This window comes from Caenorhabditis briggsae (genome assembly GCF_000004555.2).
Source record: "Caenorhabditis briggsae complete genome, chrI, whole genome shotgun sequence".
Lineage (NCBI taxonomy): Eukaryota > Metazoa > Nematoda > Chromadorea > Rhabditida > Rhabditidae > Caenorhabditis > Caenorhabditis briggsae.
Genome location: NC_013489.2, coordinates 8,038,675 through 8,057,284, shown reverse-complemented (window position 1 = coordinate 8,057,284; position 18,610 = coordinate 8,038,675). Strand labels below are relative to the sequence as shown.

At 38.5% G+C, this 18,610-nt stretch overlaps 11 protein-coding genes across 11 annotated transcripts; 3 read left to right on the top strand and 8 right to left on the bottom strand.

Annotated features, from left to right (window-relative positions):
* Nucleotides 1-1,144: 1,144 nt before the first annotated feature.
* Nucleotides 1,145-1,707, bottom strand: CBG02253 (the record flags this gene model as incomplete). Its single annotated transcript, XM_002639756.1, has 2 exons — nt 1,145-1,268; nt 1,463-1,707. The coding sequence occupies 2 exons, from the start codon at nt 1,705-1,707 to the stop codon at nt 1,145-1,147; spliced, it is 369 nt and encodes a 122-aa protein (XP_002639802.1).
* Nucleotides 1,708-2,724: 1,017 nt separating this feature from the next.
* On the top strand, nt 2,725-3,103 carry CBG02254 (the record flags this gene model as incomplete). Its single annotated transcript, XM_002639757.1, has 2 exons — nt 2,725-2,916; nt 2,966-3,103. 2 exons carry the CDS (start codon nt 2,725-2,727, stop codon nt 3,101-3,103), a joined length of 330 nt encoding a protein of 109 aa, XP_002639803.1.
* A 262-nt stretch (nt 3,104-3,365) lies between these two features.
* On the bottom strand, nt 3,366-4,361 carry CBG02255 (the record flags this gene model as incomplete). Its single annotated transcript, XM_002639758.1, has 3 exons — nt 3,366-3,649; nt 3,697-3,877; nt 4,188-4,361. The coding sequence occupies 3 exons, from the start codon at nt 4,359-4,361 to the stop codon at nt 3,366-3,368; spliced, it is 639 nt and encodes a 212-aa protein (XP_002639804.1).
* Nucleotides 4,362-5,731: 1,370 nt separating this feature from the next.
* Nucleotides 5,732-11,228, bottom strand: Cbr-rtel-1 (the record flags this gene model as incomplete). The annotated part of the gene is made up of 15 exons (XM_002639759.1): nt 5,732-5,808; nt 5,855-5,984; nt 6,030-6,098; nt 6,144-6,320; nt 6,468-6,686; nt 6,729-6,977; nt 7,020-7,208; nt 7,258-7,621; nt 7,663-7,865; nt 9,691-9,951; nt 9,997-10,426; nt 10,473-10,560; nt 10,605-10,747; nt 10,798-11,057; nt 11,103-11,228. 15 exons carry the CDS (start codon nt 11,226-11,228, stop codon nt 5,732-5,734), a joined length of 2,985 nt encoding a protein of 994 aa, XP_002639805.1.
* CBG02257 lies at nt 8,152-9,565 on the top strand (the record flags this gene model as incomplete). The annotated part of the gene is made up of 7 exons (XM_045238045.1): nt 8,152-8,349; nt 8,395-8,538; nt 8,799-8,950; nt 8,998-9,125; nt 9,167-9,270; nt 9,314-9,482; nt 9,534-9,565. 7 exons carry the CDS (start codon nt 8,152-8,154, stop codon nt 9,563-9,565), a joined length of 927 nt encoding a protein of 308 aa, XP_045092050.1.
* Nucleotides 11,229-11,361: 133 nt separating the features above from the next.
* CBG02258 lies at nt 11,362-13,071 on the bottom strand (the record flags this gene model as incomplete). The annotated part of the gene is made up of 7 exons (XM_045238032.1): nt 11,362-11,583; nt 11,632-11,724; nt 11,774-11,995; nt 12,039-12,350; nt 12,397-12,503; nt 12,547-12,667; nt 12,718-13,071. The coding sequence occupies 7 exons, from the start codon at nt 13,069-13,071 to the stop codon at nt 11,362-11,364; spliced, it is 1,431 nt and encodes a 476-aa protein (XP_045092049.1).
* A 138-nt stretch (nt 13,072-13,209) lies between these two features.
* Cbr-tct-1 lies at nt 13,210-14,027 on the bottom strand (the record flags this gene model as incomplete). Its single annotated transcript, XM_002639762.1, has 2 exons — nt 13,210-13,727; nt 14,000-14,027. 2 exons carry the CDS (start codon nt 14,025-14,027, stop codon nt 13,210-13,212), a joined length of 546 nt encoding a protein of 181 aa, XP_002639808.1.
* A 159-nt stretch (nt 14,028-14,186) lies between these two features.
* On the bottom strand, nt 14,187-15,213 carry Cbr-rpa-0 (the record flags this gene model as incomplete). The annotated part of the gene is made up of 3 exons (XM_002639763.1): nt 14,187-14,654; nt 14,701-15,026; nt 15,069-15,213. 3 exons carry the CDS (start codon nt 15,211-15,213, stop codon nt 14,187-14,189), a joined length of 939 nt encoding a protein of 312 aa, XP_002639809.1.
* Nucleotides 15,214-16,125: 912 nt separating this feature from the next.
* Cbr-pas-5 lies at nt 16,126-17,098 on the bottom strand (the record flags this gene model as incomplete). The annotated part of the gene is made up of 3 exons (XM_045238016.1): nt 16,126-16,314; nt 16,452-16,816; nt 16,876-17,098. The coding sequence occupies 3 exons, from the start codon at nt 17,096-17,098 to the stop codon at nt 16,126-16,128; spliced, it is 777 nt and encodes a 258-aa protein (XP_045092048.1).
* A 378-nt stretch (nt 17,099-17,476) lies between these two features.
* Nucleotides 17,477-17,709, top strand: CBG25285 (the record flags this gene model as incomplete). Its single annotated transcript, XM_045238013.1, has 2 exons — nt 17,477-17,541; nt 17,604-17,709. The coding sequence occupies 2 exons, from the start codon at nt 17,477-17,479 to the stop codon at nt 17,707-17,709; spliced, it is 171 nt and encodes a 56-aa protein (XP_045098084.1).
* On the bottom strand, nt 17,651-18,608 carry CBG02262 (the record flags this gene model as incomplete). The annotated part of the gene is made up of 2 exons (XM_002639765.1): nt 17,651-17,711; nt 18,295-18,608. Coding segments are annotated over 2 exons (375 nt in total), but the record flags the coding sequence as incomplete, so codon positions are not given.
* Nucleotides 18,609-18,610: the final 2 nt, after the last annotated feature.

Here is an 18,610-nt window from a genome sequence, read left to right as displayed (position 1 = left end):
TCCAAGTGGTCAGCTTTTCAACAAAATTTCATACTGTAGCCTTCTAAACACTACTGAAGCTCCAGAGGAATTGAATTTAGGAGGAAAAGTGATTGTAAAAAAGGAGGAAATGTTTGAAGAAGAAAACACATTCAATGAAACGGTTTTTCATGGTCGTTTCCTTCCGCCAAATCAAATGGGATGGATCGTATAATGTGTGTTTTGCAGTTTTTTTTCTTTTTGACCAGACAACCTATATGAATACTTCAACGAGTACAAATAATACTTGACAGTTTCACTGCAAAATGGAAAGAAGGGAAACGGATAGTAATTTTGAAGTTATTTGGTATTTTGGGAATGAGTCAGTTATAATGAAGGGAAAATACTGTTCTCTTTTTGAACGTATACAGAAAAAAAAATAACTGGACTGGATTGTCCCAGGCGCGGGGACTTCGTTTGGATAACAATCTGATGAGTCATACTGTACGTTCGGAAGGAATCGTTATATGGTTAAGTTTATATATTTTTTTCAGGAATTTGTTTCAAATCAATGGGAATAAATAGAAAATTTCGCTTCCTATTTTTAACCTTTTGATTTTTCAGTTTTTTAAACCCAATTTTTTCACTTCTAATTTTCTTTTCAAATTAGTTTCTTTTTTTATTCACGGGTGTGATACCATAGTAAATACACCGGCTAGGAAAAAAATGAAGAGAAATTAGCTCAAAATGAAACCAAACAAAGGATATCTTTTCAATTTCTGGCCGTAGGCCGGATGATGCTATTCGGAACGTTCAAAAATGCAATAATTCAAAAAATTCCAAAAAAACATAATTGCAAATTTCCGGGCCGGCCCGCTGTTTGTATAACAGCTGATTTTTTTGAATTTTTTTTCGAAAATTTTATAATTTTTCAAAAATTTAATCAAAAACTCTTATATTTTTTGACTACCTTCTGCTTTGAAAAATTTGTAACTTGTTTTCTTTTTTGATTCAAAAAAATGCCCCAATTTTTCATTGGAAATTTTTTTTACTGAGAAAGGGCGGCCCGGCCCGGCCTGGCCCGTTGCAAGTATGGAAAAAAAAAACCAGAAATTGATAAGAAAGAAAATCGATAAGAGAAGCAAGAAAGAAGATATGTAAAAAGATGTCAATTAGATTCAGTGCTTTAGTGGTAGAAGATTACTGTAGTTTGAAAGACCCAATAGATTACTGTAGTTGGAACGTGTAGAGAATGAAATACAGTAGTTGAAATCCGAAACGTTATTGTAGTTTCAAAATGCCGAAGATTCCTGTAGTAAAGAAGTAAACGTTTTGAACTCGGAAGTTGGAAGTTTGAGTCGGTGTGCTCAAGTAGATCCTTCTCTGCTGCCAGAACGCTCAGCGCACGTATCTATTGCTATTTCATTTTCTTTCAAAATTTGATTTCGGTCATTTGGTAAAAGGGGGACGTTCAGTGATAAACACCTAGCCATGAACCCCAAACAATGGCGACCCGAGGCCTTTTAGTACTTTTTTTACTTCAATGACGTCGATCAGTCTTCGAAAAAAAAGAAATAGCAATGTGTAGCGCATCCGAAGCTTCCTGGCAGTGGGCAGCATCTTCCTTCCAGCATCAAGCATCCGACGTCGTCTTCCTTGTTGATCCTCTGCGAAACCCGGTGATCCTCGTCGAGCTTCGAAGTAGAGAGGCCAGTTGTCGCTGTAGGATCGGATCGGATTCCTTGCCATCCCAGCTGCCCTGGAACCACGTTTCAACTCGAACTCCTCATCGGCTCCTCGGTCCGACTTCTGGTTGATTTCTCCAGCTTATATAGCTCCTGTAGATCAGATCTAAAGACAAGATAAGAAATGAGCATGAAAGTTGTCAGCACACGCGGAAATTCTGATATTTTTCTAATAAAACAAACTAAAAAAGAATATGGTAGATTTACTTCGGATTACTGTAGTTTTTGACTGAAATCAAGATCAGCATCATCGCCGTAGATCAGTCACATCAGGACACCTAGAATTTAAGAATAGACAAATCAGAAATTTCGAAGTCTTTCTCAGAATATCAGAATCTCAAAATCGACATATCTCGAAACCTCAGGGTCCCAGACTTTCAGACTTTCAGAATTTCAGAATTACTGTAATTTGAAAATCTATAAGGTTACTGTAACTTAAAAAATTTATAGGGTTACTGTAGTTTTGAAATCTATAGTTACTGTAGTTTGAAAATGTAGTGGATCTTTTTATTCTATTGGAGTATATATATATACGGTAGTCTAGAAAGAACTACAACTATTTTGGCGTCCATGTTTTTGATATTCGAAATTGAAAAGATATCCTTTGTTTAGTCCTTTTTTTTCCAGGAATTTGCCTTCTTTTCCTTTAACTTGTTCTACTATATCCTTCATATTCCATTATTTATATTGAATCTTTCTAACTTTTAATGATATTTTTGTTATTGTGCACTTTGTCACACCGCGGAGTTCTTCTTGTGATCGAGATCAAATCTTATTACACTTTGTAGTAAACTTTCTTCTTTTTCTTTCTGTCACTCTGTCGAACATATATCACTTTACACCAGATTCTTCTTTCCTCTTTATTGCTCTTCGCATTTCAGTTTCTGCTCTTCCTGTGGACTTTATGTTCAGATGAGACGAATATTTTGCAACTTTCTGAACGTCTTCGTTAAGCTTTCATACTTCAAAATTTCATTTTATTGAACTTTTTAAATTTAATGTCAAAATTTAGCATTCCAGAATGCACACTATCCCAATAACCACTGATTCTGCCTCCTCATGGGATTGGCCTCTACAACACAACGATGGTGTTGTCAAAGTGACGAATACTTCTGAGAAATTCGAAGTTGGACTTGATGCTGGATTCTTCGGACCAAGCGATATTGATGTCAAAGTCAACGGATTAGAAATCATTATTCATTTGAGACATGATGTAAGTTTAGAAAATTCAAAAACATTTTGAATGTTTGAGGAACTTTCAGGACCGTCAAACCGAATACGGTATCGTTAATCGAGAGATTCATCGTACCTACAAACTCCCGGATGATGTTGATCCAGCCACAGTCAAATCTCATCTGAATTCATCTGGAGTTCTCACTATCACCGCCAAAAAACTCTAAGAAAATATGTTTGACATTCTATGAAATTTCAAGATGCAATAAATTCTGTTTGCCATATACGAATGTACAAAATAACTTTTGACATCTTCCACTTCTTACTTTGATGTTCTGAAAAATGAATTATTCGATGATAGTCTTTTTTGCGTTGTTCAATTTTTCAAAAAATAGGATTCATTAACCAAAAGGCTTTGAGATTCACAACTTTATGAAACTTCGAAAAAAGTACAATTCGATAAATGGCACAATTTGGGACGATTTCCACTTATTGGGCTGCTGCTTCCGCTGTCATTTTCGTTAAATTATCCGCATTTTTGTGGTTCTCTTCTGACGTCTTCTTTTCCTCTTCATGATAAGTTTTTGGTTCTTCTGGGAAGACTTGATCTGATTTCTCTTCTAATGTCATTCCTTCCAATTCCTCTTCGATAAGACCTTCAACATTGACAGTCTCTCTGAAAATGTAAACGAAAGGAATTCCATTTTCTTCTTTCAGGAAGACAGGTGTGTAGTTTTTTGCGTAAGCATGATGCATATATGTGGAAGATGGTCCTGAAACAATCAAATTGTTAAGATTCAGACGATAAAATCATACTTACCCATGAAGACTTTGATGCCTTTGGTTTCACGATTTGCTCTGAACCATGCTCTCAAATTGAAAATGTAATCAACCATATGAGTGAAATCTGCGTTATCCTTGCACATTTTCATCTCCACAAGCTCTCCCAACTTTTCTCCAAAATCAAAAATATCCTTCTCAACTCTCCACATGTCAAACTTCTGAAAAATGATTTTGAACAGGAGAATTTACAAAATTTGAGTACCGTAATTCCTGTAATAGAAGGGCTCCAACATTGTCAACTTTGAGCTCAATTATGTCGGCTCTTATAAGAGATATCAAAAATGTACCAACAGATAAAATGTTTATGATATTATGATAAACAATTTATTTGTTGACTACTTTTTCATAATTTGCGCAGAAAGAAAAGTTGGTCCAAAGTTGAAAGTTTGAAGGCCCTTCTATTACAGGTTTTACGGTATGTTTCTTTTAGAAACATATGACAATTTTTGATAAAAATTAAAAAATCACCTTCATTTTATACTTCCATATCACATCAATCACAGTTTTCGTTTCGTTCGATTCGGTCTCCACATTTATATAGTCGGCTCGAAATTTGAAAAACAGCTTTTCGACGAATTCAAATTTCCCATTTTCAGCTTCCATCAACACATCCCCTGTTAGATGATCCTTGAAAATTACCATTCTGGAAACATTGAACTTTAAAATATTTGAGAAGGTTTTACATTTAGAAAAAAATGGATAAAATACCGTAAAACTTGTAGTAGAAGGGAGCCATTACTTTAAATTTGAGCCTATTTATCTCGGTTCCTGTCACAGATATAAGAAAGCTGTCAACTGATAAATTGTTTATCATAATATCAAAAGTGTTTTTTCTGTAAACAGTATTTTAATAACTATCACGGTAATCGAGATAAATTAGCTCGAAGTCAAAAGTTAGGGGGACTCTATTACATGTTTTACAGTACTTCAACTTCAAGTTCTTGAAGTACTGTGAGTTTGGATTTCAAAGGCGGTTTTCCATAACAAAAGACCAGGGTCAAAATGAAAATTGAAACGACGTCTATTAAAAAATAGAATTGCGAAAAACGACATATACGATTGCCGTCTAAAGATTACAAGAGAATTCGAAAAGAGATGAAGGAAGTGGAAAGTGACGAGGAATCGTTAAAAGATCTTCTGAATGCACGTAAAACTTATTAGATTAGGGATAAATTTTGGGTTCTGAAGTTTTGGTTTTAGACTGAAATCTCAAAAAATGAAAAAGGACGCTCAAAATGAGTTTCAAACAATGCATAAAACTAAAATTTGAAAAAAAATTGTGATTCAGATTTTCTGGTGTTGCGCAGACTCGAATTATATTCTAAAAAATACAATGTTTAAAAATACAAAAGGTAAACTAAACTAGCAAAGAAACATTCTGCTTATTTTTGAATGTTGTCTGAACACGAAACATGATCTTGATTTAGATCTTGGCGCTTAAGTCTTGGATGGACTTTGGGCATGTACTCGATACGGTCAAAAGCATGATGATGCAAAATAAATAAAAGTGAATAAGATTCTTATGAGAAAAGAAAGTTAACTGAATCTCCTCCTACTGATCAGAAATAAATTTGAAAAACCACAAACTAATCAAATGAAATTTTTTCTCATTACCTAACTACAACCTTAAGTCCACCCCTCTTTTTTTTTTGATATCATGTCACTTCATTTCAGTGTCTCGTGGCCCTTAAGAGAGACACAAAAAGATAGAAAAACCGGTTCATAATTGTTTGATAAGTGATTTGTCGTTGAAATTCTGAAGGAAGATCGAACATCGAGACATGGTTCTTGAGCAGAGACATGCAGTTTTGAGTCAGATTACGTGAGAATTCCAAAGTTCTTTGGCGGAAGAAGATACAAAGACAACAAGATGGATAAAAGAGAATTTTACTGTACTAAAGGCGACAATGTAGGAATGATATTTTGATTTACCGGCGACAATAAGAGAAATTACAAAAAAAAGAGTAGTTATTTGACAAAGTACGAAATTGATAAAAATGGTTCCTGATCCGTTAGTAGTTAATCTTCATTCCCAATGATCTTCGAATGTATTTCATCTTATCTTCCGATCTCAAAATGTTGGAACAACCTGAAAAAATCAATCGTTTGACTTTGAGTATTTTGAGTTCACATACTGATAAATAGATCTGGTCGGTCGGGAATAAAAATCTGATGGAGACGCTGAAAAACTTCTTGCCATTCCATATTGGTTGCTTTGTATCCTTTGAGAGTGGCAACAAATTGTTTCTGATTGTCAAGCGACATCTGAAATGATTGATTTTTAAAAACAAAAAACTTTTATTGTTTTACTCCTTTCGTAAGTTCCGAAGTTGGAATGTTGAGAGCATTCTGGTATTTCTCCGGAAGGGTTTCGCGAGTCTGTAATTTCTCAAATCGGGATTATTTCTTCCCACATGTTCTTACCAAAAGAACCATCTTTCTCTTTTTCGGTGGTTCAGATCCGGAGACTACGTGTTGTCCAGATGAATTTCCTGGTGTTTCAGCCTTATACTTCCGCTTATTCAAATCAGAAGAACTTGATACATTTGTTTGGGAATCGTTTTCCTGCTCCCATTTCTTGACTTTCAACTCATCCTCATTCTGTGAATTTTCTGGTTTGAATATATTTTGAAGTTATATTTAGTCTCAAGAACTTTCTGGGTCTAAAAAAAAGGAAAAGTCAATGTCATATTATTATTTTCTGGCTATACATCAAAAGTTCCTTGATCTCAAGTCCCTAATTCTAACCGTGGGGAGACTGAAAACAGACGATGAAGAAGAATCGTATTTAATCGGACGTGGTTCAATCTTTTCTTTCTTCTCAATCTTCATATTCGCCGGGGAGAACATGTCTTCTAACGTAATATCCGTGATGTCATCTTTTGGATTCGAAGCGCTTTGAGATTTCACTTGTCTGAATGATTTGCAAGTCTTTGCTTGTTTCTTGATATATTCTGATTTCGAATTCTGAAACATTAAATTCGTAATTTTATAGAATATAAAAATTACCTCAATCAAGTGACCTCTTTCCTTGAAAAACCGGGCAGTTTTGAGAGCACAGTTATTAGAATCACAACGACTAATTGTGTTTCTTAACCACTTTGGAAACATTTCAGGTTTGGCAGATGCATATCGTGTATCGATCAACACAACTGTTCCAAAATCATTTTTGTGACGAAGAACACGACCAATCGCTTGATTGACTGCTCGGAAAGCTTCCATTTGATACCAATCACGAGACGATTGCGGTTCGTTTGTCTGAAAATTCAAATTTTCAGAGAAAAAGTTGAACACCCTCACCAAATCCTTTCTTCCCATTAAATCATCCAAATACATTTTCTTCAATACAACTCGCTCGTCATGAATCGGTGGATACGGGATCCCAACAATGATGACGGCTCTTGACTCTGCATCACAGAAATCGATTCCTTCTGAAACTTTTCCTCGACAAACTGCCAGTAAAGCTGCTCCGTGAGGTTCTGATACACCCTATAATCATAATAAGAAGAAGTTTTCGAAGCTTTCGAAAATCGAAAACCTGTGTATATCTCAATCGAACAGCAGCTAGTTGTTCTTTTGCTCTCGGTTCCACCGCAATTTTCTTGGTCTTCTCCATTTTTTCCCAAAAAGTTTCAGGCGAATCTGATGCTCCTCGTTTTGTTTTTTTCCACACCTCTACCAATTCGTCCATTTGTGAGTACGAGGAAAAGAAAACGAGAACTCCTTGTGGAGTCGTTTCCATGACACGAATCAGTGATTCGCCTACATCTGACACATATTCAATGTTCTTTCGATTCTGGAAAGAACCGACAAGTCCTCCATGTTTTCCACGAGTCACGATAGATGTCAAAACTGGAACTTGTTTCAAAGCATGCTCGTTTTCAAGAATAGCTCCGAAATTTCTGAAATATATATCTGAATACTGAAAAGTATACAAACCTACAGTCCCATGTTATAGGTGAATGCTTGGATGGGAGAGAGTGTTCCACTAGCAAGAAGTACATTTCGAACTCCTCGCATTTTCAACATTCGCATAGAAATTGATGCTTGAAAGCAGAAATATTTTATGACAAGTTTTCCACTATCTTTTCGGATGTACAGTTTGCAGTTACGAGCTACGGTTGCTGGATCCACGCGATCGGCAAGCTGTAAATGACTGACATTGAAACCTGAAAGTTCCCTAGTTCGCTGGCACCATGAAACTATTTTTATTAATGAAGACGATGATGTTTTCATTCTAACGAGGGAAGCTACAAAAAAGTCCTGATGTCGTCTATCAGAGATAACAAGAAACCGAAAAAACAAGGAGTACATGAGAGAACTAAGAAACTTCCAACATCAGATGCTCCAACTTTGCAGGCCAGATCACCAAAGTTTAAGGTATGCGCATACTCTGCTTCTGATAGACCTCCGTTTCAAGGTGAAACAGAAAATGAGCCGCGAGAAAATGCAGCAGAGCTCAGAGCAACGTTCCTTCAATGTGATAGATGCGAACGAGGAGGAAGATGTTAATAGAGTTTCCATGTATTCTCCTGATCCATCTCCAATCAACTCTCCCAACGTATCCAGCATTCCAACTACTCACTTTGTTCCAGTTACAGTCTTTTTAGAGCTTGAGAGTGTTAGCCAGGTATTCTACAGTATTCCATAAGCCATACTCTTTCTAAACTTCCAGTTTCTCATTGCTGTTACTATCAACAAAAATATGGTTATCACAGGTGTTAAACGAGAATTAATGGCATGTTTCATGCCTGGAGATCACGTCTCTGGTATCAATGAAATCTCAATTTGGAATCGAACTCAACTAGACAAGAATTGGGCAACTATCAGAAGCAAGACTCTCAAAAAGTAAAAATTTCTGTTCTCGTTATCCGTGTTTGGAACATTTCGTGCCTGAGCAAAAATCAACTCGAACGTCTTTCTCCTTCGCTAGATGACCGTCTTCATTACTTTTCTGTTCGAATTTATTGCAACAATAGAGCAGCGGGATTGTGTTTGAGATCAGAAAAGAAGAGATTATTGACAAATAATGTGAGTGATGGAGAGGAGGTGAACTCTTGAAAATTACTGTATTATCAGGTTCGAGCTAAAACTGCAATCAGTTTCGGCCTACTTGTTGGAGATCAACTGTTAGGAATCAATGATGAGTTGTTGGTTGGAAACCGAACAAAGGACTTGTACACACAGGCCAAAACCCTAATGCGTAAAGCTAGAAAACTCGAATTCATCGAGTAAGAACATAGTATTTTGCCGCGATGTCTCAAGCTATAGTTTTTAGAATGATAGCATGCCGTCCAATATTAGTCCGTAGCTCTCCAGCTCCAAGTGTCGATGGAGAACTGGCAATGAAAGCTGCTGCGAAAACAGTAACATCCACTAACCCAGAAGCTAAGCAAGAGAAAAAAGGTTACAGTATTATCTCTTCAAATTCTAAAACTTCTTTACAGTCCTCGAAAACTTATCATCACTTCCCTTGGAAGCCGATGCTTTAGAAATTTCACTTCGCGAACTCACTTTGCTTCAACAGTGGATCAAAACCGATTCTCCATTGGTACGACAAAGAAAGCTAAATCAGTCTATAAATTAGTTTTCAGCCAACTTGTGAAAAAGGTAATTCCCTACTCCGCAACGTGCAGTATCCAGGAGATCAAACATCATGTACAAATGAGAGATCAGAATATTCTGGAAGATTCAGTAGTACTACTCCCGATACACCAAGAAAGCGAGGAATTCTGTTTAGAAAACGGAATCAAAAAACTATTAGTATTACGGTAGAGAAATGTAAGATTGCCTAGTACTATCATTGATTTTCAGGAGCAACCGGAAACGTCCAAAGTGACATCTGATATTTCAGAAGAAACAGAATTGAATAAATGTGATCCACGCTCCGGAATAGTTTCCTACATCAAGAATGTTTTCAACAGTTAATTTTACTCTCTATTTAAAAATTCTAATAAAAATAAATGATCACCTTGATGTGTTCGTCTCCAACTGCTGCTGCTACTTCTTGTGCATGGGTGGAATATATTGACAGTAGAAAATCAGCTACACTCTCCATTCCGTCTCCTTTTTCTGTCAACGAAACTTCTTCGTTTTTAGACAACAGATATGAGATGGCATCTCGAAGAACATCCACAAAACGTTCAACAGAATTCCCATCGCATCCAGAATTCGCTAAAGTCTCAAGAAGAATTGCTCCATCGGAAGCTTTGCCATCCAGAGGTGGAACTGACTTAAATAGGGAAAACTATTTATATAAATCTAGTTGACAACTCACTTTCAATTGATCTGACTCAAATAGTTTGTCAAAGTTCTCTTCAAGTGTGAACACTTTCTCTAAAAGAGCCATCAAATCTTCTGTTCTCAGATTTTCAATCAACTTCTTGGTAAGATCAATTTTCTGAGTTCCGAAAGCCTCCGTTTCGTTATCAGCTTCCTCACGAGCATTTTCCTCTTCTTCAACTAACAACGCGAGCACTTTTTTGAGTTCTTCAATACAAAGGGCAATGCTAGTTGAAGAAAGTTCTGCAGATGCATTGGATTCACAAATCGATTCCAAATTATGGGCCTCATCAAAAATCACGATCGAATTTTTCAAGTCAAGTTTGTATCGTCTCCTCATTTTTGGGTCGATGATATAGTTATAAGGTAGAAGAATGAGTTCAGCTGTTTCTGAACGTTGTCGAGACATGAAGTATGGACAGATGCTGAAAAAGGGAAGCTCAATTGTATTCAAATTTAATCCAAGCTTACGAATTCTGAGTTCCTATTTTCACAAAATCTTCAATATCCATAGCTTCTCCCTTTTCCAAAATCTCGTTAGCCTTATCAGTGGTTAGTGCTGAAATAGGGGATTATCTTTCACCAAAACTATTGGTAGAATACCGTCGAATTTGTTATAGTAATGACATGATCGTTTTGAAACCAATCCACGACATACATGTGCTTGACGATTCGATTCTTTGATTTTCTTCACTTTCTGATTGATGCAGAAATGCTCTCGTGATCCCAGAATAGTCGTTTTCACCCTATGAATGAAAATCTGATAGTAAACTGAAATTGTATTAACCCAACACACCATTTATACTCGGTTCTATTTAATTCATGAACCACTTGCTCCAATTGTGAATGAGTCCTGGATGCGTAAAAGATTGTGGGGATGAAGGAATTCTTGAGCTTGTCCTCCGTTTTTTCTGCACCTCCGGCTCCGGATGACTGCCACGTAGCAAAGTCCATCGGTTTAGATTCTTTCAGTTTTTGAACCCAAGCCAATGTTGAACAGAGAAGAGAAAGTGTCTTTCCGGTTCCCGTTGGACTTTCGAGTGCTGCATCCAACTTCTGAATTTTTTTTCGCTTTGTATGAATCATTTCGCAACGACCAACCATATCCAGCACATCAATTACATTTTTCATAAAAATCCGTTGACATTCATATGGTTCGAATGGGAACTTAATCGATGTTTTAGAATTGATCCATACTTCTGTTGAAGATGAAGGATTGGAAACCATTTCTGTATTTTGAAAATTGAATGGCACAAAATCATCATTTCAACAAAAAATAGTTGGATTTACAACCAGAAAGTGTAGACCATTCAGTATGAGGTTATAGTTAGGCATAATAGGAAATTTTAAAATCAACAAATTATTTATAGGCAACAATGGCAAGATTTCTAGAAGAAATAGTAGGTTCGAAAAGAGGAACACATTTGGCATGAATTCCGTTTTCCTGCAAAAAGGCAATTCGATCATCCAAAATAGCCGATTCAATGGCGGGTGCAAACATCAGACGTAATACATCATATGAATCAAACTTTGAGCATTTGAAGGATGATACATAGGCTGATAGCTCAGATTTAGGAATGACCTGGAAACATAAATCAGTTCCTTTGGCTTTTTTTACAACAAAAATTACCTCCAGAACATCATTTAATAAATGGGATCCACGATTGGCCATGGCTTTTCGAATGTATTCGTCGAATGTTGTCTCGTTTTCAACGCATTTCACCTGATACCAAATTTCGGTCATTACAGTTCTTATCTTTGTTTTTGTTTACCGAACACATCCCAATGTTTCTATCTTCTGGCGAATCGGATATTTCCCAAATCCATTTTTCAAGTCGGGCCCGAGCATAACGAGAAATATCGGTGTTTTCACAGAATCTCTTATCCATGTTCTCGTTATTATGGCATGCAGCCTCTCGACTGGAGTAGCTCAATTCATAACCTTCCCACTTCTGACTCAATGGAAAAACTGTAGACTTCGATTTCGTGGACGCCTATAATAATTGAAAAACTTACTTTAACTTAAAAAGATCAAACCTCTTGTATATCGCCTGGTTTACAAAAGTTGAAGCATTGAAACTCTTTATGGTAGCAGCATCCAAGTAATACAAGAAATCTTGCTTTCTGACTGTCCAGAAACACTTTCAGAACTGTCGAGGAGAAATCACCACAACAATGCAGGCCAACTAGAATTGCCGAGTTCGATGTAAAATCATCAACTTTCAGAGCCATTTCTTCTGTGACAAAGTCTGTGTAACGAATCGGACGTTCATGAAAGCTCAGGGCAGTTTGGGAAACAGCGGAGGCTTTTGCAAGTTTCTCGTCGAGATCATTGGCTGATATTGTAAACTATAAAGAGCATGATATATAACCGATTGAACTCATTATACTCTACTTGATGATTTCCTTCAACAGCCATCACAGCTAACTTGTTATGGATCGAAACCATTCGCGATAGATGCCCCACACCAGCTCCAATATCAATTAGACTGTCAACGATGCCTGAAAAAAGCGAAGAACGATTTTAAAAACTTATGAAACCAACCGTTTGCAAATAACTGCACTTGAGAAATCAGCTCAATGATTCGATCAATTTCATGCTGTTTTTTCGCTTTTATTTTTTTCCGGAGCAATCTGGTGGACGAGGTGATGACTGGGAAATTTGCCTTAACGATTTCTTTTGATGAAAAACAGATATTTTGATAAATTTCTGAACCTGCAGGCTAGTCGGACAGATTGCATCCGTCCACGTCTCCCACAACTGTAATGGGTCCCGTACGCACTTCCTCGTGTATTCAAAGCGTCGCAATTGTGTTCTGAGATCTAACAATGATTCTGGAATTTTCTCGGAATCCACACCTCTCAAATTTACAAAAGCAATCAAGTTTTGAACCTGAAGAGACCATAAAATTAAAGAAAATTGAGCATGGGATACCGGCTGTTCTTCTAAAAATTTTTGCCATTCCAGCACAACATTATCCCAGCTTCGTCTAGCATGAAATTCTACACTTTTACTATCCAATATATTTTTGTACTTGGTTACCAGCTGGCAGAATTCCGCTACGTTCATCTTGAATTCTTTAAGTGTTTGGGATCACATTCTGCAGAAGATACAAAGAAGACAATAATTTATGTTTCTGTTTCAAGCGATGTGTTGGGGATATATATATAATTCATTGAATAACAGAGAATGGATTTAACACGGAGATTAGCACTTCTCCTCGAGGATTGCCTCCTTGACCAGCATGAGGGTTGGAACTTCAGTTCCGTCGACATCTCTGTACTCGATGATGGCAACTTGTCCGTTCTCAGCTCCTTCGGCGGCTCTCTCTCCAATGAAGAAAGCAAGATTCTTGAAGCGGTCCTTGGCAAGAAGACTGACAACCCAAGCTTGGATCTTCTTCTTGAAAGCATCAACGTCAGCCTTATCACGGTTGTTCTTCTCCATGTGGTCGATGATGTTCTTCATGAACTTCTTGATGTAGGCCTTGAACATAGAGGCATCCTCATAGCAGTTCATCTCGACGAGCTTGTGATTGAGGACGATATCGATTCCGCGCTCAACATGCTCATCGGATCCCTCATCTTCAGCTCCCTCTTCAGCAGATGGGTTGGATCCGGCCAAGATGATGTCTCCCTCCTTGCGGACAACGTGTCTTCCCTTGAACTCGTAGATAAGGTCATCGACCAACTTCATTGGGAATGAGTCAGAAGAGAGCTCGTCGTCTGAAATTTAGGACATTCATTCACCTTAGGAATATAGCATCAAGCCGTTTGCCATTCGAAAGGTATGTTGTTGTTCAATTCGAGTCCATTTTATCTACCGCACATAACTCGCCAACCTACCACCCATGGATAAAACTGCCAGACACAATCCTACTCGCCGACAAAACGTCATTAAGCAGAGTTATGAACAGCCAGTCGGATCCGCAGTTAGGCTAGCTTAAGGAGAGCGGAACCTTCGCAGCTAAACTCCAAAAACCATAAACAGAACTCACCGGTGAAAATATCCTTGTAGATGAGCATTTTTGAAAGGATGGGGCCAGTAACTGCAAAATAAGTTGAGAACAGCATTCGGAATCACAGGGAAAATATAACATTGCGATAATACGCCGACAGATTAATACTGGTAAAGGATATTGGAATAACATTTTATTAACAACAAATTCAGAACAACTTGAGGACTTAGTCGAAAAGACCGAATCCCATATCGTCGTCGGACTCCTCCTTCGGCTCTTCCTTCTTGGCGGCTGGGGCGGCAGCCGCTGGGGCAGCGGCGGCGGCTGGAGCAGCAGCAGCAAACTTGCTTGGGTCGGCGATGTAGGCCTTGATGGTCTCGGCCTCCTTGAAGGAAACATCGGTGACAGCGGCAATTCCCAACATGTTCTGGAGTCCAGTTGCCAAAGAGTGAGCAACCGAAGCAAGAGTTGGGTATTTGATGGCCAAAGAAACGGAAGCAACGTTGCGAACTCCAGAAAGGAAACGCTTGCGGAGCTCCTCGGTGGTCATGTCCAAAACTTCTGGAGAGTAGAGGGTTCCATCATCGTAGACTTGACGAACAACCAATCCGTACGAGAATGGAGTAACTCCCAACATGTTGAGGAGAGCAGATTCGGAAGCTCCGACCTTGTCTCCTTCCTTGATGAGATGAACCTATAAACAAGTAATTGAATAAACCGATTCAAACTTCTCTAATTACCTCGTTCAAGATTTCGATGGTTCCTCTGGCGATCTTGGTTGGGATTTGAAGAGCTTGGAAGAAAGAAGTCTTTTCTGGTCCCATTCCGGTGTTTTGTGGTGGGAGTTTGACGTCGCATGGGGCGATGGCACCGGCCTTGGCTGGAGCTCCCTTACGGTTTTCCAAAAGCTTGGAACGGATCTCTCCAAGATCTTCCTTGGTGAAGACGAATCCGACGTTTTCGACGATGTGTGGCAACAACTTCTCAAGAGATGGATTCTTTCCGAGATGTCCACGGAGAGCCTTACGGATCATGGTGTTCTTTCCCATGAGGATCTCAGCATGTCCTGAAAAATTCGAACGCTATTTTTTCTAGAATCGTGTCATACCTCTCATGGCTTGACGAATCTCTTGCATTTGCTTGGATCCGACATTGTCAACGCCGACGAGAAGGCATTTTGGGTATTCCTCGAACAACTCGATAAGCTTCACGAAGTAGTTAGCCTTCCAAGTAGATCTGTCTTCCCTAACCATCTTGGTGAATTAAGGATCGCGTGCGATTACGTTTTAAAGACTGAAATGAAGACAGTAATTTATAAAATTTTTGATTCATGAAAAATTAGTCGAGATAGATAATGATCCAGCAACAAGAATGGTAAGAAAGGATATTCTGATCATAAACGATGAAACCAAAAGAATCAAACTTTCGGAAATGTTTCGTTTTGGTATATACGGAAAAATAAAAACATCTCAATTTCAGCACCTCCGAGAAAATCCCGTACATTCTAAAAAACCGCGCAGAAAACAGCTGAAACGGTAGAAACGGCGAAAAGAGGAACAAATTTTTAGGAACAGTGGTATTTTTCTCTCAGCAGCGGCAAAATAAGTTTCGTGTCGAGACCCGCAGACTGCTTTACTACATGCGCCTTCAAAAAGAGCGCCGTAAAACGACACATGGAAAAGGGAATTTCATAGGAGATTGAAAAAAAACGGAGAATGCAAACAGAAAGGAGAATGTGAATGTAATTTTAAAACCTCTACATTAAATATGCACTTATTGTCGGTTGTTCGTGCTCAAAAAAATTGTTAGCTGTTCATAGTCCGTATAAGATTGCTGCTGCATGCTGGAGGCTAAAAACTACTAAGAACTCATTTCAGAAAACATTCAAGCAAAAAAATTTCACCATGTGAAGCCTTTAGAAGGAAGTCGATACTGATATAAAAGTTAAACCTACGAATTCAATTAACTCATCTGAGAAATTTTTTTATCAGTTTATTTCTTTCTGCTGCATATTTCATTTATTTTTCAATATTTTCTAGTTTTGACCGAAATAAAGGATGACAATAATTTATTGGTAAACTGATCATCGAGGATTAAATGTGTTTACACAGCGCATAACGGGAGAAAAAAGAACGGGACACAAACAAATTAAAGAGGAATTGGAGCTAAAGAGAAGAGATGACTTGATCGAGTTCCTCGTTGGAAACTCTTGTGAAGTCGCCAATCGGACGTCCATTGCCATCGACAGTTGGTTTGATGACAACGACTTCGACGTTAGCGGAGTTCAATTTCTCCTCCATCACTTGCTTCAAAATTGCTAGTGCCATTTTGAGACCTTCTTTGATAGTCAGAGCCTGTAAAAATTCTTCATATTCTCATTCTACAGGAAGATGTTTGGTTTTGAACATTGATACTTTTCGACATGAATCGATAGAAAAACCTTATTTATCGTCAAAAATCTTCATTATAAATTTAGAAGAAGAGAACTTACGTCGTGGTACTGTTCTTTGAGATTCTGCTCGGCTCCATCGCTAGCGGCACCAATCGACTTAGCCTTGCAGTCAATGAATGTTCCCGATGGGTCGAGATGGAACAGTTTAGCACCTTCCTGATCGACTCCAGCGAAAAGCATAGCGACTCCGAATGGGCGAGACATAGACGCCTTCACGTCATCATCTCCAAACTGAAGAGCAAGATTGGCTACGGATTGAGTCACATCTTCCACTCGGATTTTTCTGTTGTAGGTGAACCAGAAATTCTGAGCTTCGATTTGGGCTCTCTCCACAAGTGTTCGCGAATCGGCAATCAATCCAGCGAATGTCACACTAAGAATAAAAATATACATTAAATGAACTGCTGTTGGTCGCGATTTATCATGATAACTGGACAACACATGAGCGACTGCTAAGACTTACCGATGTGTTGGTCGACTTTGCTGATTTTCTCGATAGCATCATTCACCATCAATTTCGACGTCGATCTTTTTTCTGCTGCCAGCAAGACTCCTTCGCTAGTCTTGATTCCGATGCTCGTAGATCCCAATTTCACGGCCTCGATGGCGTATTCAACTTGGAAGAGACGTCCTTCCGGAGAGAATGTGTTGACTCCACGATCATACTCGCTGCGGGTCAAGAACATGACGAACTATAAAATAACACTATTGGACTTAATTTCTGTGTTATTAACATTTGTTTTGTTTAGTAGAACAATTTCGGAAAAACAAAGAAACAGCAAAAACCAGAAACTGCTAAATTTCAATGATTCAAATGGAGAAGAAGAAAACGAAATGCTGACAATTCGCGGCGCGCACTCTGCCATGTCTGCGTCTCTCGTCACTTTGGCGGGAGGCAAAATATTCAAAAAAAAGTGGCACCTTTGCTGATTGTTGTGTGGTCACACACAAAGTTTCCATTTTTAACCTGCGCGCTTAACGCGCATATTATTGTTTCTCCTCGAACTTATTTGGGCAGTTTTTGCGTGGTTCTTCTAAACATATATTATTTTTAGAATTCGTATATGACGGTTTCGGACAAGAGTTCACTGAAGATCTTGAAGCTTCATGCACATGTGCTGCTCGTGAAGTACTAATCAACTTAATGTAAGTTGTATTCAAATACGAACGTAATAATCGTAATAATCGTAGTGATCGAATTCGCAAAGAACTGAAGAAACTGAATTACGATTCTACCACTATTCTCCACCAGCTGAACTATGTAATTGCACAGGAAGCAGATGACATTGACAGGTGATCCTTAATATGTTTTCATTATTAATTTTCGTTCAGATCTCTTCTCGATTCAACCGGACCACCAATTCAACGTCTTCTCTGCCTTTCTTAAATACATTTCGAAAGCTTTTTCTCTTTCTTTTCCTTGTAAAACGGTTACCATAACCGTTTAGTTCATTAGCTTGTTCTTGTTTCGTTTTGTTATAATAAATAACTTCGTTGTCGTCAAATGCAGTAACAGAAAAAAAAACAAAAAAAAGTACAGAAAAGGGAGCTTTCTAAACACGGATCCGCAACGGATACATCAACTTTTCTTGACTATCCGTTACGGATTCGCGTACGGTCCGTATGCGGTTCCTATTTCATCCGCGCGGGAATGGCGGAGAATCCGTAACGGATTGTTCGCGAATCACCTGTGTAGATCAAAAATTAATTTGCAGTTCGGAATTGTTCTGTGGGAGAGCGTGCATATATATATATATATCTGTTTCTACAGTATCCGTTTTCGCTCCGCCCCCTCGTAAATCGACACGAGCGCCGTCTCCGAGATTTTCAGGTGTCACTTTTTTTAATCCGACAATAGAGAAGGGGAGCAGCAGCAGCAAACTTGCTTGGGTCGGCGATGTAGGCCTTGATGGTCTCGGCCTCCTTGAAGGAAACATCGGCGACAGCGGCAATTCCCAACATGTTCTGGAGTCCAGTTGCCAAAGAGTGAGCAACCGAAGCAAGAGTTGGGTATTTGATGGCCAAAGAAACGGAAGCAACGTTGCGAACTCCAGAAAGGAAACGCTTGCGGAGCTCCTCGGTGGTCATGTCCAAAACTTCTGGAGAGTAGAGGGTTCCATCATCGTAGACTTGACGAACAACCAATCCGGACGAGAATGGAGTAACTCCCAACATGTTGAGGAGAGCAGATTCGGAAG